General features: G+C 41.6%; 1 protein-coding gene across 2 annotated transcripts in view; it reads right to left on the bottom strand.

Annotated features, from left to right (window-relative positions):
- Positions 1-424: 424 nt before the first annotated feature.
- The window catches only part of zfyve28 (zinc finger, FYVE domain containing 28), a 74249-nt gene continuing 58148 nt past the window's right edge, over positions 425-16525 (bottom strand). For both annotated transcript variants that reach the window (XM_057858964.1, XM_057858965.1), the window contains 3 exons: positions 14160-14261; positions 11589-11692; positions 425-11392 (listed from right to left, as the gene is read on the bottom strand). In XM_057858964.1, coding sequence (XP_057714947.1) covers positions 11261-11392; positions 11589-11692; positions 14160-14261 — 338 coding nt within the window. In that variant the 3' untranslated portion in view covers positions 425-11260. The remainder of the gene's footprint in view (positions 11393-11588; positions 11693-14159; positions 14262-16525) is intronic.

Genomic DNA, 16525 nt, shown 5'->3' with positions numbered 1-16525 from the left:
CCTTATGTACCGCATGTGTAATATATATATCCATCTTGCGTCTTATCTTTCCATTCCAACAATAATTTACAGAAAAATATGGCATATTATATAGATGGTTTGAATTGCGATTAATTGCGATTAATTACGATTAATTAATTTTTAAGCTGTAATTAACTCGATTAAAAATTTTAATCGTTTGACAGCCCTTATATGTGCATATATATATATATACACATATATATGTGTGTGTATATATATATATATATACACATATATACATATACATATATATATACACATATATACATATACATACATATACATATACATACATATACATACATATACATACATATACATACATATACATACATATACATACACATACATACATATATATATATATATATATATATATATATATATATATGACGACTGATAATGTTGTGCTTATATGATCCTTGGACAAGATTTGTCCGTAAGTATTGTTGTTGTAAAGAATGTACATATTATGTTAGTAAGCGAAATGTTATGTTTTTTGTATGAGACACTTTTTGTTTATGTTTAGTGAACCTGTGTAGCGTGCTAAGCTAACGTTGTTGCTAATGCAATGCTTGTGTACTTTTATTTTGTAGTTTTACGACGGTCTAAAGAGGACAATGGTTTGAGGCCATTTTATTAATAAATCAGATGAAAAAGGAAGAAGAATAATTAAGGCGTCGTTCACTAGCTGTCTAGCTTTGGAAAAAGTAGACGCTTCGGAGTGAGGACAGCATAGACAGATTTAAATGACAGTAGAGTGAAATGCCCACTACAGTCCTTATGTACCGTATGTTGAATGTATATATCCATCTTGTGTCTTATCTTTCCATTCCAACCATTTATTTTACAGAATATGTATATAATTTACAGAAAAATATGGCATATTTTATAGACGGTTTGAATTGCGATTAATTACGATTAATTAATTTTAGAGCTGTAATTAACTCGATTAAAAATTTTAATCGTTTGACAGCCCTATACATACATATATACACTGTACATTGCGCGGTCTATCTGAGAGGAATTGCATTATAATACACGGATGCCATAGGTGGATTATAATACACAGACGCCATAGGCGGAGTTTGACCTTTGTGGCGGGGAAGGGGCAAAACATGATGACCCCGAAACACAGTGTCAGCAATAAAAATTAACTTACAAGATATACGCTCGGATCATATTAGAGAACTTAGTGGAGAAGTAGACACTGCATCCTGTTTGACTGAATATTCCAGCCAGAATCTGTCCTCAGCTGGTTTTGGCTAAGCAAAACAAATGGCAGTGTCTAAAGTGCTAGTCACATGATGTGTTCAAAAAAGAATTTTGACCCATTATACTTAAAAAAAAAAAAAAAATCATTCATTTTCGTTGTTTGGTTGATTTACAACTTCTATAGACAACATTTTACCGGCAAAGTCTTCATTTTAAATTCATATATAGGAAAGTCAATTGCATGCAATGACATTTTCGGCCACCGGAAGGGGGGGCTATGCTTAATTGCCGTGTATGAAGGGCGCTTTTATTTCCAATACAAAAACATTAACACACACTGTAGGTGAAATAGATTATATAACCATTTTGCACATACAGCCATTCAATTCTTTGTCTGAACTGTTCATATTGCTCAATTTTCCACATACCTGGGTAGGCAGTATGGCTAGCAGCATTATTTGTACCTGCATGTTGTTGGGAGGGTTCAGCTGTTTCTTCTAGCAGGGTCTCTAGCTCCTCCTCCCCCTGCTGTGAGTCTGGGATACCTTCATCATCCCTGGGTGCTGTTTTACAAGCTTTATTTGCGTCAGCCTTTTCATCAAGTTGTTCAACTCTTTCTCTTAAATATGAAAAAAAAAATTAAGTTGCATTATCCTGTTTTTATAAGTCGTTACCTCTCTTTTTTTTTTGCACATAAGTGAATCACAAGCAATCAGAGCTAACTATCCATATTGCTCACGTGTCAGTCTATCAGCCAATTAAACAGACAACTATATTTGTGTGCAATTTATGTTGTGTTGAGGGTCTTCAACCGAGGATTATTGAACCTTATAGTTTTCAAATGTTTGTTTGTCATTACGCTGTCTAGGTGCATTATAATACACGAGAGCTTTTATTTCCAATACAAAAACATTAACACACACTGTAGGTGAAATAGATCGCGGTCTTTGTAGTAGCCTAGTAGTAGTAGGTAAAATATCCAGCATGGGTGTGTACTGCCATTGTATGGAGAAAAGGTGCGAGCATGAGAAATTTGGATAGGAAAAACAAAATAAGATCCTCAGCACCCCCTGCTGTGCGTGACTTCCAGCGCCCCTTGGTTGCTGTCATATTTTCGGAATCAAAGCAACGTTACTGACCGTTCCGGCCCAGTTTCACCCCTGGGTTTATTGTTGTCAATCACACCGGTGGCGGAACAAATTTGTACAGGGCCTGGATGCGATGAGTTAAAACCTGTCCCTTGAGTGGACCTTGAGTGTTGGTGTTAATGGAAAATTTGTTGAGGGCCTCTCCAGATGACCAGGGGGTGACAGAGGGCGGTTTCACACTAGACCAAGACGACCAGGGTCTGGTTGGAGAGCTACCTCACAGTAATACTTGCAAATAAGTTGTTGAAAAAGTTCAGCATTCACACTGCGCCAACCGAACTTCTCAGAGTAGTAACACGTGGATTAAAGGCGCACTTATTTATTGGACAAATAGAAGAGGAAATACCTGCTTCCTGGGAGGGGAGGGCGCATGGACATAATGTAGCATAGCATTATTTTTACAAGTTGAATTGTATATAGTTTTTTTTTAATTACTTTTATTTTGCAATGATAATATAAACATTCATCTGTATGTGTCAATTTTTGATAACTGTTTTGTGAAGCAGATGTTTGTATGCATGTAAGTTTGAATTCGACCCAAAGACACACAGGCGAGCTATTGCTTTCACTTTCGTGACTTTTTGGACTGTCAAATTGTCGCCACTTCCAGCAGAGCGAGACTCACAAAACGGCCGTGCCGAGAGGCTCCGCCTGTCTTGGCCAGTCACTCACACGGTACATTCAGCAACAGCATGCAAAACACTATCGCCACATTTAGAACCCGATTCTGTGTATCAAATGTAACTGTTTACCACAGCACAACATTTAGTAATGGCTAATCCACTGTCATCTTTGCATTGCTGATTTTGAATAGCTTCCGTGCTGTACTTCAGCTTACAAGGATGCTCCATGTACCATCACAACCTAGAGCGTCACTGCACATAAAGTAGCAAAGCGCACCCTGCTCCAGTTACATTCACAAGCGAAGCAGGGTGCGCTTAAAGCTGAGAAAAAGAACACTGTTCTAGTGTGAAAGTGCCCAGAGATATTTTAACACTACAGTCATGTGAAAAAATTAGGACACCCTATGGAACCCTGTGTGTTTTCTAACATATTTGGTCATGTGGATACTTATTACTTAATATCAATTTTAACAATCTTGAGAGATTCAAGTAATAGAAATAAAACTGAACAATTAAAACTGATTTTTAAATTTTTTTTTATAACTTTCTGTAAAATGTATTCATTCATTTTCCTTGCCGCTTTTCCTCACGAGGGTCGCGGAGGTGCTGGAGCCTATCCCAGCTAACTACGGGCAGTAGGCAGGGGACACCCTGAACTGGTCGCCAGCCAATTGCAGGGCATAAGGAGACATACAACCTTTCACGCAAACACCCATACCTACTGACAATTTAGAGTGTTCAATCAGCCTACCATGCATGTTTTTGGGATGTGGGAGGAAACCGGAGTTCCCGGAGGAAACCCACGCAGGCACGGGAAGCACATGCAAACTCCACACAGGAAGGCTGAAGCCCGGGATTGAACTCTTGATCTCAGAACTGTGAGGCAGACGTGCTAACCACTCAGCCACCGTGCCGCCTGTAAAATGTAATTTTAAATAAATGCTGTTTCTGTTGAATAAATTAGGACATCCCCACAATCAATCCCACTTAAAATGGCTAAAATCACACACAGGGGTATCACATCAGGTGTACATGATTAAAACATCATTACTCAGTTTTTGAAGGAGGTTTGCCTTATTTAAACCTCACATTTAGTTTGGCGTGCCCCTGACCGCTGAAGTGAGAGAAAACACTATGGTAAGTTCAAAGGAGCTGTTTGAAGCCTTTAAAAAGAAAATTGTCCCTCTAGTAAGGGATTTCAAATGATCTCAAACAATATAAAATCAGTTATTCCATCCAGAAAATAGTCTACAAGTGGAGGACAGTCAAAACAACTGCCAACATGCCCATGTCTGGCCGTCCAAGCCAGACCTCCGAGACCAGACCAAAAGATGCTAAAATGTCATCACGAGACCTACAGCAAGCTCATGTTACAGTTGATGTTAAAGTGCATGACTCTACCAGCAGAAAGAGACTTTTAAGAGTTTCACCTTCATGGGAGGTGTGCAAGGAGGAAACCTTTGCTCGCCAAGAAGTGGAGCGTGCCAGAGTGAATGTAGACAAACACCAGGACTTCTAGAAAAATGCTAGTTGGAGAGATGAATCTAAAATTGAATTATTTGGACACTAGAACAGAGGACATGTTTTGCTTAAACCCAATACAGCATTCCAGGAAAAGAACCTCATACCAACTGTGAAGCATGGAGGTGGAAGTGTCATGGTTTGGGGATGCTTTGCTACAGCAGGACTTTGCCAGCTCACCATGATAGAATCCACCATGAATTCTATCGTGTATCGAAGGGTGCTTGAGGAACATGTGAGATCATCTGTGAAAACATTAAAGCTGAGGTGAAACTGGACCCTGCAAAATGACAATGACCCAAAACATTAGAGGTGTGCAAAATTTCCGATTCTTAGATTATTCGCGATTCGGCCGTGGAAGATTCGAGAACGATTCACAAACATCCAAATTCCGATTATTGAAATATGGCAAGTAAAGCGGAAGTACAACACACTCAGCGCGCCGCGCGGTCTTCGGAACAATGAGGAACGGAGCGAGAGTAGCTAAAAATCATGCTTCTCATTACCCGGCCCCTCGGGTAATGCCAATGCTCAACTCACGGCTCTAGCTCAACTCATGCCACGAGATAAAAAAAAACAACAACATACCTGACTGCTGCCGAAAAGCTGCTACAAAGTACATCCACATAATGTTACGTTAGATATCATTTATATAGGACTAGATGCAACATAGATTCGGTAGCGTTAGCAGCACATCTACAAAAAGCTAGATGCGGGTGTAGTAAACGGCCGCCATCTTAAAGCAGTAGACTTCCCTGCAAGGCTGTTGTAGCGAACCTTCCAAGCAAACCTAATTAACTTTTTATCTAAAATACTCCTAAATCGGTAAAATATTGACTGGAATCTATCTTTAAAATAGTTTTAAAACTTTCACATGTCGAAAGTAGACAAAAGGGAAATTATGGAATGACGGGAGCAATTTTAACAACTTTAACGGTTGATTCACAACATTAAAATAATTGAATGTAGTTTAAAGCTGCTGATATAGAATGGGGACTAGAGTTTTTTATTTACTGTTATTTTTGTATATTTTTTTACTGCTATATGTTAACTTGATACTGAAATAGTAGTTTGGTTTAGCCTGAGAGTATTTCTGAAAAATTTTGGAACTAATGTACAAAACATAAAAAAAAAAAAAATTAAAAAAAAGTAGTGGGGTGCATCAATAATCGTTTTATAATCGAATCGGAGCCTTTGAATCGTAATCGTAATCGAATCGTTAGGTGCCCAAAGATTCCCAGCTCTACAAAACATACTAGTAAATCCACCAAGGACTGGCTGAAAAGGAAGAAATGAGTCCTGGAATGGTCGAGTCAAAGCCCAGATCCTAATCCCATTGAGACGCTGTGGGATGACTTGAAACAGGCTCTACATGCAAGAAAACTCTCAAACATCTCAGATCTGAAAATATTCTGCGTTGAGGAGTGGGGCAAACTTTCTTCAAACAGACGTCAAAGACTGGTAGATGGCTACAAAAAGCGTCTCACTGAAGTTATTTCAGCCAAAGGGCGTAACACTAGCGATTAGGTGGTAGTGTCCTAACTTTTTCCTCATTTACAATATTCATTTTTGTTGATATAATTGGTTTAATGAGTAAAACAATGTTAATTTTTTTTGTTTACCTGCAATTAAATCACTTTCTTTTCCAGAGATAAAGAAAACCAAGATCGGACATTGATATGTGAGCATTTCTTAATAAAGAACTGAATATTTCATGTGGTGTCCTAATTTTTTCACAAGACTGTATCTTACCTTTTTCTGTATGACCCTCCCCACGCCCAACCACACCCTCTTTATGCCCACAAACTGCCCCTTTTGAGGCCAGGGTGCGGCAGCACACCCCTAAGCTCCGCCCCTGAATAACATGACATTTTGAAGTCCCTTAAAATGAGTCGAACCATCACTGCCCCAAAAGTAATTTATTTCAGTTCACATTTAATTTCAAATGATAGAACCTTTTTTAATGTACACAGCTCCCATCAAGGAAATGTAGTGTCATTTTACAAAATAAGACCAAGCTCTGAAATAATAGAATACTCTGCCTTTAAATGACTGCATGATACATAACACGGCTATGCCGCTTTTGTTCTTTATAAAAGAAAGCATTCCGAAGTGAGCTTGTATATTCAGGGCAATAAGAGCGATCATATTCCTGATTATGAAATGCCTGAGAAGCTGCGCAGAGTTATAGCAAAATGACAATGCCCACTTTCATGTACGGAAGATTGTTTAGGGTTGTTCTGTCTGATAGGTATATTGTCGTATCACGTGCTCTTATTTTGACATCCCTGCTGTAATTTTTTTTTTTTAACCGCCTCCCAGTCAAAATGGATTATAAGTCTAATGCCATCAATGGCAGCCAATGAGTTAACAAGCAAGTGACTCCAAAACGCCCCCAGAACATTGATCCTGAAGCGAGCCAGAAAGGCTAAAATCGATGGGAAATGAGCCAAACTGTACAGAAAGTGACCCCGAGTTGCCCCAAAATGTACAGGAAGTGATCCATAAGTACCTTAAAATGACAAGGGAGTGACTGAAAATGAACTCTTTGGCTTCCACTGACAACAATAGATGTCCAATTAACATAACCTGAAAGGAATAGCTGTAAAAGCTCATAGTTGTGTGCCATTGATGGCGCTAGACGTCCAATTTGTCTAGACTGGTAGTCAAAACCACGTAAAACTCCCAGTCTAAATGGAATGGACTAGTGCCTTCGATGGCAGCCTGCGAGTTAAAACAGTGGAGAAAATAAGTATTTGAACACCCTGCTATTTTGCAAGTTCTCCCACTTACAAATCATGGAGGAGTCTGAAATTTTCATTGAAGTTGCATGTCCACTGTGAGAGGGATAATCTAAAAAGAAAAAGCCTGAAATCACAATGCATGATTATTTAACGATTTTGTTATACAGCTGCAAATAAGTACAGTATTTGAACACCTGTCTATCAGCTAGAATTCTGACCCTGTGAGTCCGCCTACTAAAACTCCAACTACACTCCATGTATTATCTTGAATCAGATGCACTTGAGGTGGATAGCAGCATAAAGAAACCTGTCCACCCCATACAATCAGTAGGGCTGAAACTTGTAACATGGTTAACACCAAAGAGCTCTCCAAAGACACCAGATACAAAATTATTCACCTCCACAAGGCTGGAAAGGGCTAAAGAGCAATTGCGAAGCAGCTTGGTGAAAAAAAGTCCACTGTTGGAGCAATCATTAGAAAATGGAAGCAGCTAAACAGTGTCAATCGGAGTGGAGCCCCAATAAAGACATTACCTCGTGGGGTCTCAATGATCCTAAGAAAGGTGAGGAATCAGACCAGAACTACATGACAGGAGTTGGTCAATGACCTGAAAAGAGCTGAGACCACCGTTTCCAAGGTTACTGTTGGTAAGACGTAGTGGTTTGAAATCATGCATGGCACGGAAGGTTCCCCTGCTTAAACACGTAAATGTCAAAGCCCGTCTTAAGTTTGCCTATGACCATTTGGATGATGCAGAGGACTCATGGGAGCAGGTTTTGTGGTCAGATAAGAGTAAAATAGAACTTTTTGGTCATAATTACACTAACCGTGTTTGGATGAAGAAGAATTATGAGTACTGTCTCAAGAACACCATCCCTACTGTGAAGTATGAGGGTGGTAGCGTCATGCTTTGGGGGTGTTTTTCTGCACATGGGACAGGACGAGTGCACTGTATTAAAGAGAGGATGACTGGGGCCCTGTGTTGTGAGATTTTGGGGAACAACCTCCTTCCCTCAGTCAGAGCATTGAAGATGGGTCGTGGCTGGGTCTTCCAACATGACAATGACCTGAAGCAAAAAGCCAAGAAAACCAGGGAGTGGCTCCGTAAGAAGCATAACAAGGTTCTAGCACGGCCTAGCCGGTCACCAGAACGAAATCCAATAGAAAACCATTGGAGGGAGCTTCTCAGCGACAGCCCAGAAACCTGTCTGATGAATGGGCCAAGATCCCTGCTGCAGTGTGTGTATATCTGGTGAAAAACTACAGAAAACGTTTGAGCGCTGTAATTGCAAACAAAGGCTACTGTACCAAATATTAACATTTGTGGGGTCGTTGGCAGGGCCTCTTGGGGCCCATGGGGCCTTGGGTGGGGTTTGTTGTCCGCTGCCGGTGGGGGAGATAACCCCTGGTCTCTGGCGCTTGCCGTGGCGCCTGTTCGGGGTGCAGGGTGGGTGCTCGGGTGGCAGGGGTAGGGGTGGTTTGGATGCGGGGGCGCTGGGGGTGGTCTGGGGCGGGGGTTGGTCGGGGCCCTCGCGCTTCCCCGGGGTTGGTCGGGTATTTATTCATTCCTCCCTGGAAGAGTTGGGACAGGGCCATACAGTCCCGGTCCGGCTCCCCCTTGATTTTAATGCATCACACACCAAAGTTGTGGGATGGATGAGACCTGTTGGGCGGGTGACATCACGGTTACCTCCCAAGAGCAGGCCACGCCTTTCCCTCACCTTTTTTAATGCACCACATACATCATACTCCATGGGGGAGCGCCAGCAAAGGGCGGTGGGACGGGCAGCTGGGTAGAAATTCCATGCAGCGGTCCCACTGCCCCAAGCCGGGCTCTCCTATTTTAATGCATACATCGCACTATCCTCCCCACACAATCCCATCATAGTGCTGGGTGATGGCTGAACGATGGGGACCTGGCAGCCACAGTGTTAGGGTGGTAGGTGGGTCCCACACTTTTTCTCTATGGCATGGCTCCCGGGGCGTGGCCCCCCCTCTGCCTGGGCTGCTGGCCGTGGGAGTGGGGGGAGGTTGGGGCTCCGATCCCGGGTAGCCCCGCGGCTCCTCGGCATTCTCCTGCTTCTGCCTTCCCCTCTCTTCTCTGCCTGGGTATCTGCCCTGCGCTCCGTCACAGGTCGCTGGCTGGACGCCGGTGTGTCGGCTGGGTGTCGCCTTCTCCGGCGGGGGGCCTTGCCCTCGGCTTGGTGGGCTGTTGGAGGTCCAGTGGTGTGCCGTGTCGGTTAGGAGGCTGCGGATGTGGCTCGTGGGCCGGACGGGGGTGGGTGGTTGGTGCGTCCCCTCTTCCTATCCATGAAGGCTGGTTGATGGGGGCACATGTGGCCCGGGGGACCACCTTGGTTCCCTGGGGGGTGACAATGGCCCCTTTGCTGAGCTGCAGGATGAGGGATGGGCTGCACTGCCCTCCCTCCTCGGGCTGGCTTGGGGCCGTGACCCTTGGGTGGCGCCCGCACGGGGTCTCTGTCTGCGTGGCTGTCGAATGTTTGATGGGGCTCGTACATGGCTGGGTGTGATTGGGCGTGCTCGGGTGGGGCGCCTTGGTGCCGGGACTGGCGATGGGCTAGCTTAGGGTCGGTTGACAATTGGCTTACACTCACAAGGGATTCACACAATAACTAGGTTCTAGATCACAGGCTGATTGTGTACATTCCTCCCCTCCCTATCACTTATCTAATAGACCCCCCTCCCACTTCTTTCTCTGGTCAACAGCCCCCTCACATGGTGTCAACCGAAAATACATCTAGCTGACGATAGCACCAACATATTCATAGTTAGTGTAGGTGTTCAATGTATTTCTTGATGTTTTTGTTTTTTTCTTTTCTTGTTTTTCTTTTCTTCTGTTCCCCCATAACCCCTTCCTGTTCTCTGTTTTGTCTTAATAAACAAGGTATGTTGAATGATCACAATGGGAGTATGTCATACTCCAATGTGAAACATTAAAACTGCTCAGAACAATTGGACACTTTGACTTCCATTCTCCGTGTCAAACAGCTGAACAAGACAGGTTTAAAAAAACAAAACAAAAAACTTTTGTTTTCTCAGGTGTTCAAAAACTTATTTGCAGCTGTATCATACAAATAATCGTTAAAAACCATGCATTGTGATTTATGGCTTTTTCTTTTTAAATCATCTCTCTCACAGTGGACATTTCTAATTTCTAGTGGATTTCTAAGTGGGAGAACTTGCAGAATTGCAGGATGTTTAAATACTTATTTTCTTCACTATGGCCAAACAGTATCTGACCCACGTGAGATCTCATCGCCATGAATTTGGCCCTTGAACCAAAATGAGTTTGACACCCCTGGTCGTAATATTGCACTAAAATGGGGAGGACAAAAGCAGTGTGCGACCTAGTAGTCTGTGAGTCACCACCGGTGAAGAAGGCTTCTGGGTCAGTGCTGAAGAGAGGTGGTCCACTCTCCACAAGATGGCCCTTCAGACCACCTGATGATAACTCTGAGATCCCTTTAATCCTATGAATGAGCAGAGAAGCACCAAGAAAAATGGGAGGAAAAAAGGCAAACTTTTGTGTCGGTGTAGTCCAAAATGAACATTCGCTGCTTTCAATATTGTGTAAATATGAGTGAAGCGCTCCCGTGCGAACAGCAGAAATTGCGGTATTGGTTGTGACCAGAATGATCCGTATTTACATACTTTTCATGACTTACATTCTTTGACTAATCCGAGTCCCAAGGGAGCTCTGGCACGAATGTAGGAAGCTCGCTGAAGAATAGGAAGTCCATTCATTTATACGTGAAAAGCAATCCCACTCATAGGGTGGCCCGTTTTCATGTTGCGCTGCGCAACGCCAGTTCAAAGTTTGATTGCTTCCTCCGCAGACACGTGTCAAGAATGAGCACGTACCGGCATCAGAGCCTTTTTCGCCCATTTGCCGGGTTTCCGCCCCACCCCGTCGCAGGTACGTCGACCGACGGCATCTTTGCGTAGCCTTTCCTCTCGCGATGTGCTTCAAATGTTGGCCTTGTCACTGTAGAAAGGCGTGACGTGAAACATGTAGCAGTGCGTGCACACCCGAACGGGTTTCATCTGGCCGTATCGTGGCAACGGCGCCGAGTGGGAAGAGCAGCGAGAGCAGAAGATCTGAGAAGTGGAAGCCACGATATACGTTAGGGCAGAAGTGTCAAATGTGCGGCCGCGGGGTTGTTCATTCATACGGTGCAAACAAAATCGCATGCTTTTATTTGACAATGGCGCTGTAAAACGATCGATTTGTGTGATTGAGTGGGTTTCTTTTTGTTTGTGGGAGCGACGCACTGAAGAGAGGAACAGACGGTACCTTTCCACAGCTCCTACAGTGATGCTTCCGACGGATGACAGTGAACGGAGCCTTGCAGGCAATGCAGGAGCTGCACACTTCATCAGGAACCCAGTCAGGAGGATCTAAGAGGGAGCCCGCCCAAGTTCAGGTAAGTCACATGGTTCAAATACAGTCACATTTCAACTAGGGGTGTGACAAAATATCAAAATGTTGATATATGGTGATACTTTGTATACCAAAAGGTTATCGATGGTCTCCTGCCAAGAATCGGTATATCATTTTAAAAAGGTGTCAATGTTTAAAAACAAAAGGAACCAACAAGTTGCTAACTTCTCTGTTAACTCTATGGCTGTATTTGACGGTGATAGACGCCCAATCTATTTAGACCGAGAGGGGCAGATGAATTCAATCGCAGAGCATTTGCAGCTAGTCTTTCTGATTTTTGGGGCATTCACTGGTTAATTTTTGTGCAATTTAAGGCATTTACAGGTCACTTCCTATAGAGTTTGAGACACTGCCTGTTCATTTGGGGAGATTCCCAGGTCACTTTCTGTTCTGCAAAGCAAAATAAGCAGGAAGTGACCCATAAATGCCCCCAAAATCAAAAGGAGGTGACCTTGAAATGCCCCAAAATTAACAGGAAGTTACTGAAAATCAAAAGCAAATCGCCTGAAATGTCCACAAATTAAACTCATTGGTTGCCATTGACTGCCATAGACGTCCATTCCGTTTGAGTTCAAAAGGGTTGCACATCTACTAGTGATAAGCTCATTAGAATTCACAGCAGAAGGATTTAAGATAGCTTGTTTTTCTGTTTATTAGTCGTTTTGTAGAATATCTTTGAATGATTTCCTGACCAATGTATCGATAATCGTTGTATCCCCATATCATGAGATCACCATTATCGTAAGCTTAGCATCGCAAATCATATCGTGAGGTACCAAGAGATTCCCACCCCTAATTTCAGCATTCATAAATTCCCAGATTTTGGTAAGTGAACTGTTCTTGTGCTGTTGACTGAAAAACTTGCCTTATTGTGATTTTTATGCTGGCGTCAAGGCTTTATCAAATTGAAAAAAAAAGCAAAAAAAAAAATGCTTTGAAACCATCCAATGGCATAGATCGTGGGTGTCCAAACCTGTCCTCTAGGGCCGCTGTGGGTCCTGATTTTTGTTCCTACCAATCGAGCACAGATAGTTTAATCAATGAAGTTTGTGCTAAAACAAGCAGCACCTCACTGCAATCAACTGATTACACTTGTGAGACACCAGATTGGTGAAAAGATGTCGTCTTGTTTTGTAGGAATGAAATCCAGCACCCACTGCCGCCCTATGTGGAATCGTTTGGACACCACTGGCATAGATAGATATTATGTACTAAATAAAGGGACGTCGCTGCTCAACCTCTGAGATCAACACTAAACATAACACTTGATATTAGTCAAGTTTAAGATTAAACTTGATTAAACGCAAGGGCGGAGGTTTGGTCTCAAAATTGGTAGGGATGATATAACACCATAACCTGCATGTACACTTTTTGCTGGGGAGGAGAACATTAATAAGACCAAACAGATTATTGAACGGGGGTCTGGGCTACATTTCTCACCGATATGAATCGAATTAATTGACAGGCTAAATGATCAATGCAAAATAAATCTGTATTCACTATACAAATGTTCCCCAGTTACAACGTACTCAACTTACGTGATTTCGACTTTACGACGCAGGAGTATCGTCTGCCATTTTGTCTCCAGTCGTTTGTTGTTTTTTTTGTCGCATGAACAGTACCTCATTGTACCTCACAGTATCTTATTTTTTACTTTACTAAATGAATATGGCATGTTCTGTCCTCACTAAACGTGAAGTTGTTCAGCCTTACAGACAGGAAACAAGGCAATTGTGCTTTTTGAAGCCTTCACTTTTGACAATTTGTATGGCAGTAACACACATATGTACACTTATGTTCAAAACGACACACATTTTAAAAATAAAACACTTGAAACAAAACAATTCGTGTTCAAATGTCCATCTAGTCTGATCAATATGTAAATTTAATAGATTAAATTAGTTTAATTTGCCTAACAAAAGTTCGCTAGCTTAAATGCTATGAATGCTAACCTATTTACAGTTCTCATAACAAATCGCTCACACGTAACTCCACAAACTGCAGCTCTAAACTTACATATGTTAGCTGAAACAATTTATTAACCAATCAAACGAGTGTTTGAGGGGAAAAAATGGACAGCACATTGAGCAAGTGAAAAGGGATAAATAAGTCTGAACATAATGAAAATAATTCACTTAATAATGGTAGGATCTATACTACTCTATCCTTACAACTTATGAGAAGACGATCTAAATTACCTATATACCTGAACTCATTATATAATGCAAATGAGGTTGCTTAAAAGTTTTTGGGGACAATTTGAGCATCATGAAAAGTTGGTAGTGTTATGTCCCTACCATCCCTTTGAAAATCTATGCCCTTGCTTAAACCTAATCGAACTTAACAAACTTAAAATTGTAAGTACCGTAGAGGAAAAGCTGACATTTCAACTACATTCAGTGGGTAAACTGTGGAAGTGCTGACCTTCAAAATGGCCCTCGCGGGCCTTGGCTGCCAATTCAGACGATGAAATGGTCTCTTGACAGAGAGCGCAGTCCTCTAGTACAGCACTTCGGAGAACGGGGCCTGATGGACAAAACAGCCACACAAACGAAAACTGAGCCGTGCATAATTACCGTTATTTTCAGACATCAAGACGCAACTTTTTTCCACTTCATTTCAGGGGTGTCACTAGAACTAATACTGGGGCACAGGCGAGTGGACAAGTTTTTTTTTTTTTTTTAAGCACTTATCTATCATAAAAAGTCAGAAATAGTGCTTTAAACTACATGGAATCAAACCAAAATACAAGTTCCTGTAAAAAAGGGATATTTTTTTGTTTTTCAGCAGTCAGAATTCAAAATCAAAATTTAGAGAACCCTTGTTGGTAGTCAATTCACCTCTGCTCATGCTCATCAACTTCCATCACTCCTTCCCCTCTTCCTACACTCTGCTGCTCTACTTTGACTAGACAGAAATGGGAATATATCATTGTAAGTGTTCTGCAATACATCAGTGTTTCTCAAATTGTAGGTTGTGACCTAAAAGTAGTTTATGTTGCTTAGGTGGGTTACCTAGCTTACCTCTCTCATTCCTCCATGCTTATTTATCCTTGCTGTGAGCAAATAACTTTCCAATATCCATTTGCAAGAGTAATGCGATTTCCCTCAAATAGAAAACAAATAAGACATCTTGTTCCAGATTACAGGGACTGCAGTAAGAAACAAAATTCTTGTAAAACAGCCGGAAATTATGATGGGCGCACATACAAAATTGTTAGAGGTCATATCCCAAAGATAGGCAAGAGGTCATATCCCAAAGATAGGCAATTCATTCCTACAGATGGATTCTATTCATTTAGGTTATATAAACAAATAGCGATGAATAGAATCAGTATTAATACAGTTCAAATACCACATATCAGATTAGCACAATATTAGACAAAGCTCTCGAGTGAGAGCTTCTCACTCAAATCGCATTTAATTGTCATTGTATTCATAGCCAGTTAGCTAAAAGACGGCAGCTAATCTGCTACTTCAATTTGCCAACAGAGTAGTTTACCGCAGTTAACTGCCTGACACGTCAAGTTGAACCATTTTAATTGACAATTGATGGGAATGGCCGACCAAAGAAACATCAACACAGAGGCAAAGAAGAATAACAAGGATGGGCAGTTTATCTGGCACTAACCTGTAAAGCAGGTGGGAAGATGTCATTTGCACTTGCGACTGTATGATTGGCAAACGTACCGTAATATTAATGCAGCATTCACGTGTTGGAGTAATCGAAAAAATGACTCAATTACATGGTGTTGTTCTATAAAAATGGCTAAACAGTTACTCAACTTGTGATGAATCGTTTGAGCATTCAAATAGGCTACACTTCTTTGTAGCAATCATGTTTTTATCCCACATTACGGCTTTACAACACTTAAGAACGATTTTCCAACTTGGGAAGTCAGATCTCCTGATACACATGAATGCAGCATATCTCCCCAAGGTGCTTCGTTCGTGGAAGTATCATTTCATACAGTATGCCTATCACAGCCAAAATTATGTGCATAAATTACCATATTAGGGAAACATGTTCAGATTGTATATATGGCGTGAATAGACTATGACCATATTAAATGGGCGTATTCTGTAGATTATGCAATAACGATTTAAAACTTGAAAGACTGGGGTACGTGCCCCAGTGAAATATGTCTGGCGACACCCATGCTTCAATTACACCCTGCGAGAAATAACCAACTGGCCTTTTTATGGTGCAGTTTTCACTCTTTTTTTTTTTTTTTTAATTGTACTTGAGTTCATTTTTTGAATGACTACTTTTACTTGAGTAATATTTTTCAGTGATACTACTCTTCCCTGAGTCAAATTTTTGGCTACTCTACCCACCTGACACATGACACATGGCTACGGGCTAGTTATTTGCATTGAGCACTCGGAGGACTCGATTGCCGTGAAAGGCCTTGTCTGTTGCTAATGACGTTAGAGAAGCTAGCTAGTATGGTAAGGCAGTTACAGTAATGAATAAATGGCATCCCTGCTCTGCCCCACTACTTAAGTCCCAATTATATACACTGCTCAAAAATAAACAAAGCGTAACATGTTGCAGATCTGAATGAATGATTTTTTTTTTATTAAATATTTTGTTCTTTCCAGAGTTGAATGTGCTGAAAACAAAGTCACACAAAAATGTTCAATAAAAATCAAATGTATAAATCCATGGAAGTCTGGATACTCAACATTAAAGTGGAAAAACACACTACAGGTTGATCCAACTTTGATGGAATGTCCTCTAAACAATTCAAAATGAGGCTCAGTAGTGTGTGTGCCTGTTTGACATCC

This window comes from Corythoichthys intestinalis, chromosome 15, assembly GCF_030265065.1.
Source record: "Corythoichthys intestinalis isolate RoL2023-P3 chromosome 15, ASM3026506v1, whole genome shotgun sequence".
In the NCBI taxonomy this organism is placed as follows: domain Eukaryota; kingdom Metazoa; phylum Chordata; class Actinopteri; order Syngnathiformes; family Syngnathidae; genus Corythoichthys; species Corythoichthys intestinalis.
This window is presented reverse-complemented; position numbering and strand designations above follow the sequence as displayed.